The 11,093-nt window shown below is 38.7% G+C and overlaps 2 protein-coding genes across 3 annotated transcripts; one reads left to right on the forward strand and one right to left on the reverse strand.

Annotated features, from left to right (window-relative positions):
- Positions 1-1,048: 1,048 nt before the first annotated feature.
- Positions 1,049-4,689, forward strand: LOC112186696 (probable folate-biopterin transporter 3). 2 transcript variants are annotated; one of them, XM_024325198.2, is made up of 6 exons: positions 1,049-1,607; positions 2,688-2,947; positions 3,438-3,533; positions 3,613-3,783; positions 3,891-4,014; positions 4,108-4,689. In XM_024325198.2, exons 1-6 carry the CDS (start codon positions 1,226-1,228, stop codon positions 4,476-4,478), a joined length of 1,404 nt encoding a protein of 467 aa, XP_024180966.1. In that variant the 5' UTR covers positions 1,049-1,225; the 3' UTR covers positions 4,479-4,689. The 2 variants fall into 2 exon arrangements, with proteins under 2 accessions (XP_024180966.1, XP_024180965.1); XM_024325197.2 differs by having other exon boundaries at positions 1,050-1,607; positions 3,891-4,689.
- Positions 4,690-5,119: 430 nt separating this feature from the next.
- On the reverse strand, positions 5,120-7,675 carry LOC112186698 (aspartyl protease family protein At5g10770). Its single transcript, XM_024325199.2, has 2 exons — positions 7,350-7,675; positions 5,120-6,760 (listed from the first exon to the last, which is right to left on the reverse strand). Exons 1-2 carry the CDS (start codon positions 7,531-7,533, stop codon positions 5,481-5,483), a joined length of 1,464 nt encoding a protein of 487 aa, XP_024180967.1. The 5' UTR covers positions 7,534-7,675; the 3' UTR covers positions 5,120-5,480.
- Positions 7,676-11,093: the final 3,418 nt, after the last annotated feature.

Consider the following 11,093-nt stretch of genomic DNA (forward strand, 5'->3'; position numbering starts at 1 on the left):
GGAGTCGGTGAAGGGTGGTGTGGATCCTCCGTCTCTGCATCAATTTCGATTTCGTCTTTGCATCAATTTCGATTGCATCAATTTTGGGTGTAGATCTGTAGCTATTTCTCACCACAACCCAACGTCATCGTCCACCCAATCTAGGGCTACGATCTCCTCGCCATCGAAAAATCTGTAGCAAGAGAAATGAAGAGAAATGGAGGATAGGGATTTAAGAAGAGAGTGAGGAAGTAAGGAAGATCGAGTCTGTGAAGAAGGAGAGAGAGGTGCCGAGGTTGATGTCTGTTGGGTTTGCGTGTTACTGGTGGAAGAAGAAGAGATAAACAGACAAAGAAAAAAGAGAAAAAAATTAAGAAAAAGAAAAAAAAAATGAATTGAGGGTATAATAGACATTTTAATGGGATAGAGATTGCCACATCATCTAGTTAACGGGGTTTTTTGACGGAGAGTAACGGAATGGACCTATTGGTCCAAAATTGAGAGTACGAGGAGTAAACGTGTGAAATTAAAAGCCAAGGGACTGAAGTGTTTTTTGGATAAAAGTTTAGGGAGTAAACAATATTTAACCCCTTTTTTTAGGCAAGTATTATTTTTATAAAGGCATGCTCACCTAAGGGACAGTTTTTAAGGCACTGTGAGCAACAAGTGAATCTGACAGCTGAAAATAAATGCACAGTTTTAAGTTGTTATAATTTCTGTTTTTATATTAAATATATGTGATTGAGATGTATTTGTTCCTCACAATTCCTTAAAATTGTCCATTAAGTAAGCAAATCTAATAGTAGTCCAATTCTATTTTATTTTGAACTTTTTAAAATCGCTTCTGTCCAATCAGAGATGTTCCCCTGGTCACTAGCTGACCAAGGATTATATGGTCAGTGACCGTCCGATTTCAATCGGACGGTTAACAGCTTTTATCTTTTAAAAAGTTAGAGAACTGTCAACCGTCCGATTTCAATCGGATGGTCACTGACCATATAATCCCTGGTCAGCTAGTGACCAGGTGAACGGGACTGTCTGTCCAATATTGTCTTCCATCTCTCTCCGTGCATTGGCCATGATACAGAGGGATTCAAAGTCAAAGTCAAAGTCAAACAAACTAGATGCAACTTCTCTCGTTTTCTGATACGAGGAGTGCATTGCACACAGGTTTAGCTTCAAGCAGAAGTTCTCTACCAACTGGGTGTCTTTTGTTTTTGTCAATATTTGCAGGAAGAGTAGAACCATGGAAATGGAGGCAGACTCTCAGGAAAGAGAAGCTCTCCACCATGAAGCCCAGAACAAAAAGGAGAAGTTTTCTGTACAGGGTCTCTGGGATTTGCTATGGTCTCCCATAAATTGGTTCAAAATGCTCAGTAGTGAGTTGCATTGGAGCTTTGTGATCAGCGTGGTCATAGTTTATGGTATCAGTCAGGGTCTGAGTATGGGATTGAGTAGAATTAGCATACAGTATTACTTGAAAGATGAGCAGAAAGTGCAGCCCTCTGAGGCCCAAGTGTACCTGGGGATCATTCAAATTCCATGGATGGTTAAACCACTTTGGGGTCTTTTCACTGATACTCTTCCTATTCTTGGGTACCGCAGAAAGCCTTACTTTGTTTTTGCTGGTAAATGTCCCAACTCAGTTAATTTCAGCAGCTGCTTTCTGTTTTGGATTCTCTTTGCTTATTTGTTATGTTTTTGTAAGATCATTGTGCTTGTAGTTTAGCTAACCAGTTCCTGTGAATATTTATATTTGGATATAATAGGTGTACTAGAGACTTATCTGGTGAAGAAAAAAAAAACTTTATGTTGAAAATTGGCTGCTGTTAGAGTTTCAATTTATGTTAAAGCTTTGTAGCTGATTCTTTTGGAGGGTGAGCTTGACTACTTGGGGAAGAGGAGATCCCAAAATGTGGGAACTAGCGCGTATTTGTAAATCTCTTGGAAACTTTTAAGGATAGGTTTTGGTGAATGCATAATCTTATTGGAGATACTTTTAGTCTTTATATGTGAAGCTGTTTAGCTAGGACTTGAATGACCTAACTTGTAGGCTATTGAATTTGATGTGGCCATCAACAGGCATATACTGTTATTTGGAACCAGCAGAGTAATAGCAGTTGGTAGTATTAAAGTTGGCAAAATGAATATGGTTTAACTTCCATAACTATACCTACAAAAGCTACATGCGCACATGGTAGTGTTTTCGTTTGTTTGAAGTAGAAAGGTCTTTTGTTTCTCATTAAGTAGCACCTACTTTGTATGTTCCTTGACCTTAGGCTATAGTAGTTTTCTGCTTAATGAACTCTCTTTCTTAAAATGTGCAAATTATCAAATACTAGTGCTTTCCTTGTGCTTACTCAACTATCTTCTAGAATCTGGTACCCTATTACTACATACATTTATTTTGAGTAAACTGGATTAGTAGTCAAGTAGACAGATTTAAAAAGGAAAAACGATAATAATTCATGCTGTTCAGCACTTAATGATGACATGCATCTTGACCACTATATCTATGATGTAGGTTATGTGTGTGTTCGCTTAATTGTTTATAAAAGAAAACAACAATTGGCATGGTAATAAGATCATGTTGTATCTTTTGATAATATTGGCGGATATAAATATATAGAAACTTATTAGTTGGATGGCTTATTTACCAGAAGGCTATTCCCCTCTTTTGCTTTATTTTTTTTCCTTTCTCTTTCCAGGTGTAATTGGGGTTGTCTCCATGCTTGTGCTATCACTGGACAAGAAATTAGATCTTACAATGTCCCTGTTGTCCCTGATGGTGGGGAGTGCTGGAGTAGCAATAGCAGATGTGACAATTGATGCTTGTGTTACAGAAAACAGTATTAGTCACCCATCCCTTGCTGGTGACATGCAAAGCTTGTGTGGACTGACCTCTTCAGTTGGGGCACTGGTGGGATTCTCACTTAGTGGATTTTTTGTTCACCTATTAGGGCCTAAGGTTTGCTTCTGCTCAAATTCCTTTCCATCTTCTTACATTGTGACAGTAGAAACTTTGGCATTGTTGGAATGTGTACAATGATCATATCTTTGCCCAAGCTTTTAGGGTAATCCTTTGGCTTAAATTTTTGGACATGTTTAGCGATGCTTGTTGAAGTTTTAATATAGTTAGATGGTGCAAGGGATATTTGATTCCCTAACATTCAATGATATATTTCTCATTTGTCTGCAATCAGAGGATGAGTTTCAGTGATCATTCTCAACCATGAATTCTCTAATTCAAACATTTAATATTTCATCTATGAGATATATTTCATATGTCAAGGCTCATCAGGATGTAGATTAGACTGAACTTTGATTTGAACTCTCAACTGTTAAGTTTGGACCAGATTATGCCTGAGATTTTCAGTATATCAGACATGCCTTGATTGTACCTTTTATCAAGTTAAATTTCTTTTCTAACATGAGAAAGTATTGTACTTCTACAACAGGGTGTGTTTGGGTTGCTCAGCATTCCTCCGGGGCTGGTCATTTTCGTTGGGATGATGCTTAGGGAATCCCATTTGCACAGCTTTTCTCATAGACGGGTGAGATTTGGTTACATCTTTTTATTTACCTTTCTTTACCCATGCCTTATCTTGTGATCACACCAAGCTTTTGATTTAGGTCAGTGAAAAGTTTCTGGATTCTGGAAAGGCTATGTGGACAACCCTGAAATGCAGCAGTGTGTGGAGGCCTTGTTTGTACATGTATTTGTCACTTGCTTTGAGCTTGAGTGTCCGTGAAGGAATGTTTTACTGGTACACAGATGCAAAAGGGGGGCCAACTTTCTCAAAGGTACTGTGAATTATATCTATAAAGCGAATTTCATGCTGCCAAATTGCTGCATTTAGATATGTTTGTAGGTTCTATGATCTGATGTTCCTAAATGCAATATTTTGCAGGAGGTTGTTGGGTCCATATTCTCTATTGGTGCTCTTGGCTCCCTTTTTGGGGTCCTCCTCTACCAAAACTTCTTGAAAAGTTACCCTTTCCGTGATGTGCTTTTCTGGACTCAGTTACTCTATGGTATATCAGGATTGCTAGACTTGGTATTCGTGCTGCGCATAAATTTGAAACTCGGTTTACCAGACTATCTTTTTGTTGTGATTGATGAAGCAGTTTCTCAGATGATTGGGCGCCTTAAGTGGATGCCTCTTCTTGTACTTAGTTCAAAACTCTGCCCTGCGGGTATAGAAGGCACTTTCTTTGCTTTGCTCATGTCCATTGATCATGTTGGGATTCTCTCATCTACTTGGGCTGGAGGCCTCTTACTCCACATCTTGAATATCACACGGACACAGTTCGAAAATCTTTGGATGGCCATTTTGATTCGGAGCATATTGAGAATTTTGCCAATTGCACTACTTTTCTTAATACCTCGAACTGATCCGAACTCCTCTATTCTTCCATCTGAGATGTTGAGGACCAAAAAAGGTGATGATCTTGAGTCTGAAAATCTTGAAATGGCCTCCCTTGTCAATGGTATCTGACCAGAACTAAGGATGAATACAAGTCAATTGAAAGGAAGATCAACCTATAGTGACTGTTGTCGATACTGGAGATTGGGTTCTTTAAATGCCAGAACTACTTCTCTGAATGGTGGCCTTTTTCAAGTTCTCCAAATTAGTAAGAGTATGATTATTACCACAGTCCAGAATGTAGGTTTACAAGCATCTCTTTTCACTGATAGTTTGTTACTGGTTTGAGGTCCTTCATCCTCGAGTTTGTCATGTGCATCTATAATCCGAATTTTTTATATGTTGAGACGTCTTGATAACTCCAGTTATACCTCCCTTCAGTAGCAATATAACCAGTTCGAAGAGGGAGTGAATAGATTAAACACAGACCATGCTTTATTATGCCCTTGCAATATTGAATAACATTGGCTTCGCTCCAGAAACTCCACGGTGAACACAAACTTATTTTGTTTTTCTTAGTGTTCTGTGTTCTAATATTCTTGCAAAAGCTGTTTACTATAAGTGATTGATCCGTTGCAACTGTAGTTTCTACACTGGTTTGAAACAAGAGAAACAATTTCATTTGTCACTAATTCTTTTCAATACTTTGTACAACAAACAATTTTTGAAGATTAACTTAAAAATTTCAGTACAGGCTGTTCTTAAACCTTGTGTAAGAACTCAATTTCCATTATATGAAGCAACAGGCAGAGCATATGTGAACCTTATGTGGCCACATTAACTACTCTCTCAATCACTCCTAAATGTGACAGATTATACGAAAAAATAATATATAGCTCTTCCCGCCTCAGCTCCAGGTCGTATCTTTATTACACACAAAGGCACTCATACATCACAAATAGCATTCATATATTCTATATCATATCCCCATTTTAACAATAACTATTTATACATTATATGAACTAAGAACTATAGCCTGAAGATTTGTTGCCAACAGGTTGCTTGGCTTTAATCCTGAAGAATGTATCTGCATGAACATACCTATATGAGCTATATCATTGTAAATTTCCAGCTCTATATGAAGCTGCATGATTCTTCTGCAAATCCCAGCTTAGAGTCTTTAGTATTGTATACAACCCTTTGGTTTCTTTGCTGATAGTTCCCAATAATAGCCACCTCATCTTCGTATGAAAGACTTGCAAGAGCCAAACAGATCTGGGATGCATCAGTCTTCACCATGTAGAAAATTCCGGTTACATCGACAGTCAGCTCTGCATCTCCCTCAAAATGCATCTTCATTGTAGGAATGTTCACCTCTTGATATACACTAAGGTTGAAGCAAGTGTCCAAAATTGAAAAACCCGGTGCTGGGGGGTACCCGGAAAACTGTTTCAGAAACTCTGCCTTGATAGTCTTGTAAACTGAAGGGGGCAGCCTTGAAATAACTGTCCCAGAATCGATCAGAATCCCACCGCTTGCAAAACTAGGAACTTGTAAAGCCACTCCCCCAATACTTATACCGGTGAGATTGAGAAAATAGAAGGTGGACAGCTGTGGATTTGCAACCATTCTAGTGTAAGAAATAGGAGTTGAATTCTTGTAAATTGAAGAATCCCCACCCATAACTAATGAACCAGAATCTGCGACTTCTGTTGAAGGTAAACAGTAAGAGAAAACCCCACCAAATAAGCCAGATGTTTGAGAAACCACTGAGAGACTATCACTCCTTCCCAAACCCATCAAACCTGAAGCTCCCCCAAACAGACCCTTATTGTTTCTTCCACAACCAAACACAAAATTGTCCACTGGTGTAGTTCCAAGGTAGAGTTGGTCTCGAGCAAACTCACCCCGAGTGTAGGAGCCATCACCATAGTTCACAACATAGCTACAGGTCTGAGGATTCCTCCCACACACTCCTGAATTCCCAGTAGCAAACTGGAGGGCCTGACAATTTGTTGAGTTGCATAAAACTGATTGGTATGATTTAGATTGAGAAGGATTGAAGAGAGGTTCTTGTTGCTTGTAACACAATTTACAAGGTTGGCATTGAACCCAAGTCAAGTCACTGCCTGTGTCTACAATCACCGTCATATTTCTACCACCCAATTCCACAGTTACGATGTAGTTTAGTGTTTCTAGCCTTACCCCAGAAGTTAATGGAATTTGAGCTTCTGATACATCGTCTTTTGTAGTAATGCCAGAAATCCTATATCGGAATTGGGATTGCAGAAACCGAACATGAAGATCATCCAACATTAAACGTTTCTGTTGCTTTTTGTTCCAGTCAACGATCTTTCCAGCTGAGCAATAATCTCTGTGTTTTATTTCCAATATAGTCGCACCTTTTTCCTTTCCTATAAAGAATATAAATGAAAGCATCCAATTTAAAATTTACTCGAAAAAACTGTGAAGCTGAAGATGAGGTAGGCCTACAGATTGTTGGGAATAAGTTTATCATCTACAGGTTTGTACATTGACCCACAACAGTGTCATGTACCCAGAGAGATCACATCCAAGATTTTGCAGGTAGATATTGATTATTAGAGTAATGATCGAGGCCTTTAAAGCACATATAAAAGCCAACAGTTCAAAATTATTCCATTGTAGATACATACAAAAAGTAAAGCCAAGATAGACAATCATATCAAAAACAGTTGAATGCCCTTCCTAGCTAGCCAACTTCCACAGCGAGAGAGAGAGAGAGAGAGAGAGAGAGAGAGCCATTAGTAGTTCTTTAATAGATGCGCGCAAAGAACTAAAGCACTTGTAAATCCTAATTAAGAAAATAAAGAAGGATCTTGCATATATGTATAACAATCCCAAAGTGGAGAGAATATATAAAAGAAAGCTAAGAAAAGCTATATATGGTCGGCATTAGAATTGGCATGATTAGTACTTACTATGAGCTAGTTCCTTTTACTGTTTGCTACAAGAGACACTTACTTGATTTCTGGGAGAGGCAAGCACTAGTTCTGGTTCCAGTTCCACCATGCTGCTTCAAACGAAACTCTTGCAGGTCGAGCACCTTGTTCTTCTCTCTCAAACCCTGAACCCCATTTCCATAAGTACCGAGGCAAACAAGAAACAGAAACAGAAGAAACTGCAAAATAGGTTTTGCATCGGCCATTGTATTTTTGGATGATGAATATAGGAAATGTGGTGGTGCAGATCAAAAATGGAAGGAAGACCATATATGGTTGGGTTTGTGAGGGAGGGAGAGAGTGGGAGAGATTCTTGGGGGTTGGAGTTTGGCAAGAGAACAAAAGAGGAAGGGCTGGCTTTTAGGACCCCACTGGTGCATGAGAATTATTGGGGTTTCACGTGAACATAATTTCTGGTTAGAAAGAAAGAAAAACAAGTCCTAGTGGTGCTGTACCTGAGTTTATTTGAAGAAAAAAGAGATATGTTGCAGGGTTAGAGCTTTGTCACATTAACAATAATTTCGTTGGTTCACACTCAACTTTCCATGATAGGGACTCTGCTAGCTCTTCACGGATCGATAATCATCTGTCACAAGCTTACATAGCAAACTAAAAGTCCTTCACGTACGTTTTTTGGTGTTGATACTATTAACTCCTTGGAAATGTAGCCATGTTCTTCTAATTTTGATGGCCGGCCGTGTCAATTTAGTACCTGAACTTTCCGTCTAACCATGCCAGTATTTTCGTCAAAAAGTAAAGCCTATCCATACTACCAGTTAGATGATTTCGTGATGAGGAGACAAGCATACGTAAAGGGTATAACCCTATACAACCTTGCAAACCAACAAAACATTTAGGAGAATTGAGAGTTCATGATAATCTACTTCGATCCAAAACTTTGATATTATGTTAGACAACGATGACTCTCAAAAGTCAAAATTTGAAGCTGTAATTATGGAATGAGCTAGCCAACAACAACAAACATCAAGGTACATCAAGCTAATAAGTTGGGGCGAGTAGTTCTTGGGGGAGGCTGACAAAATTAATGTGATCGAGATCCTTTAAATGTTTGCAGGCTGTATTATATATGTGAAGGACAAAGCATTATGCCCCTCACCAATGAAGACGTTTCCCACTTGTGCAATTTTGGATCCTACATAATTTGTGGTACCAGTGTCAGATGCAGTGCGTTTCAACAATACACAAACCTTGGTGGTGGTAGGCACCATGAATCATTTCCCTTAAATGTTAACACATACGGCAAATTACTAATGCTAAGCTTTTTTATATTTTTAGAGGCAGCCGAGAGCTACTACTCGTTTCCAAAATATCCAAGAGCTTGTGTATGTCAAGGCTAGCTTCACATACTATGTTTTTTATTGATTATTTATTTTTATTCATCTGATATTTCTGACCCCAAATGACCTGAATGTTGGTTTTTAGAGCAATTTTCACAGTTGAGCCTTCTTGTGCAGCAAAAGGAATATTCTTACCAAATTAATCATGAAGGTTGGTAAAGTTTAGGGTGATCAAAACTGCTATGAGCACGATAGATTAGCAGACCGATAACTCAATCAAGTATACAGGCAGCATTTGTGAAGTGATAATATTAATTTTAATTGTCATATAAGGAAGCAGGAAGATCCTCAAAAGAGGACAAACATCTAAATGAAAAATATCTTTTCTTGGTATTTCAGAACTAAAATCAGAATACCTTATTGTGAAAAACAAAATTTTTTTACATGTTCATGGCAATATATTCAACTATAATATACTGTGAGTGTTTAAGGAAAATATGATTTGCAGAGAGAATAGATGGGAGAATTGTGTGTCATATTATTGATAATAGGAGCCCTTTATATAGGGATTTACAGAGTACATAAAAGGTAATAGAATCCGAACATAACTAGGAAATCTAGAACCTTCTCCTATTACAACTCTAGGACTAAACCCTAGTTTGAAGAGGCACACTCAATGTCGATATCCTTCAACACTCCCCCTTGTGCCGCTCAAACTTGGTGATGACGCTTTGATCGTTGTCTCACTAAAAACCTTGTCAGGTAACAAAAATCTTGTGGGACAAAAATAACCCTGGTCGAAGGACAAAAAGAGCACAACACGTCCTTCACTCTTCGAGATCGAACATGTAGACATCATACCTCCCCCTGATGTCAATATCTCCCCCTGATTGCTACAATCATGGGAGTTTGGATAATTTTCTTAATCCGAGGCTCTTCACATGTTTCTCGAAGGTGGATTTAGGTAACGACTTAATGAATAAGTCTACTACATTATCCTCAGATTGGATTTGATTCACTTCAATCTTTAGAAGTGATTGTTGTTGCTGATTGTAAAAGAACTTAGGCGATATATGTTTGGTGTTGTCGCCCTTGATGAAACCTAACTTCATTTGCTCAATACAAGTTGCATTATCCTCATAAATGCATGTAGGTTCATCTGTGGTAGACTTCAAACCACAAGTTCCTCGAATATGTCTAATTACAGACCTTAGCCATATGCATTCTCGCACGGCTTTATGTAGAGCGATAATCTCTGCATGATTTGAGGAAGTAGCAATAAAGGTCTGCTTTGTAGACCTCCAAGATATCACAGTGCTTCTCATGGTAAAGACATAACCAGTTTGGGAGCGACCTTTGTGAGGGTCAGAGAGATACCCTACATCAGCAAAATCCATCAAAACATCATCATCGTTTTGATGTAAGGGAGGAGAATAGGTGACTGGCGGCTTTGCCGATCACGGCGTCTTGGACGGTGCCACTTGGGCTAATGAGATCCGTTCTCATTCTTCCGTTATTCTTTTCTCTCTGTAGGGATAGAACAAGCCTATATTTATAATACATTTTTAAGTAACGAAAGATTGTCTTTATACCAGTCCAATGGGGTTGTGTTGGCGCAGGGCTACATCTAGCCAACAAGTTCATAACAATTGAGGTGTCCGGTCTCGTATTGTGTTAAGTACAATAATGTACCTATTACAAAAATCCCTGGGACGAAACGTATCCCTCTTAGGGTCAAGACTATGGACGACCATGGGAGTGCATCTTTGACTTTATCAAAATGCAAAGAATTTATTGACACGGTAAACAAGTTCTAAATCTAGACAAAACCGTGTTCTCCCAAGTCCTTCATCTCAAACTCGGATTTCAGGTGTTCAGTGGTTTCCCTTAACTCTCAAGGGTTCCAATTATGTTTATCAACATAAACCGTGACAATTGCAAATCCAGAACTTGTCATGAAAACGCAGGGGCATAGTTCATCATATCCCTTCCCAATCAAGTAGTCACTTTAATGAGCGTTTCACCTTCATTGCAAACGCTCTCCGTGGTTAAGAGCCACTTGATTTGGGTAAATGAAGTCCACAAGAACCTTCATTATATTCTGTATCTAGATCCTCATAGAGATACGTAGTGACCACATTCATAAGCTGTATATTCAGTTATTCGGAAACTACCAAACTGACAAGGTAGTGGAGTGCAATGACATCCATTACGAGAGAATATGTCTTCTCGTGGTCGATTACAGGGAGTTTTGTGAGAAGCTTTGCGCCATAAGATGCGATTATCATCTCTTTTTCTCATCATGCTATCTAACGAAGACTTATTGATGTCAACAGGTTTTATGTTAGGAGGTGTTGGCACCTTAGGGCTGAAATCGTCCCTCTTCGTTAGTGAATCCAATTCAAGCTCGATCGCATCTTTCCATTTAGGCCAATTTTCTGTACGTTGGCATTCTTCAACGGGGTAAG

This window comes from Rosa chinensis, chromosome 2 (genome assembly GCF_002994745.2).
Source record: "Rosa chinensis cultivar Old Blush chromosome 2, RchiOBHm-V2, whole genome shotgun sequence".
Lineage (NCBI taxonomy): Eukaryota > Viridiplantae > Streptophyta > Magnoliopsida > Rosales > Rosaceae > Rosa > Rosa chinensis.

Coding starts and splice junctions, on each gene's coding strand:
- LOC112186696 (XM_024325197.2), top strand. CDS start 1,226: ATGGAAATGGAGGCAGACTCTCAGGAAAGAGAAGCTCTCCACCATGAA. Junction 1,608..2,687: donor GCCTTACTTTGTTTTTGCTG/GTAAATGTCCCA, acceptor TTCTCTTTCCAG/GTGTAATTGGGGTTGTCTCC. Junction 3,534..3,612: donor ACAGCTTTTCTCATAGACGG/GTGAGATTTGGT, acceptor CTTTTGATTTAG/GTCAGTGAAAAGTTTCTGGA.
- LOC112186698 (XM_024325199.2), bottom strand. CDS start 7,533: ATGGCCGATGCAAAACCTATTTTGCAGTTTCTTCTGTTTCTGTTTCTT. Junction 6,761..7,349: donor TTGCCTCTCCCAGAAATCAA/GTAAGTGTCTCT, acceptor TATTCTTTATAG/GAAAGGAAAAAGGTGCGACT.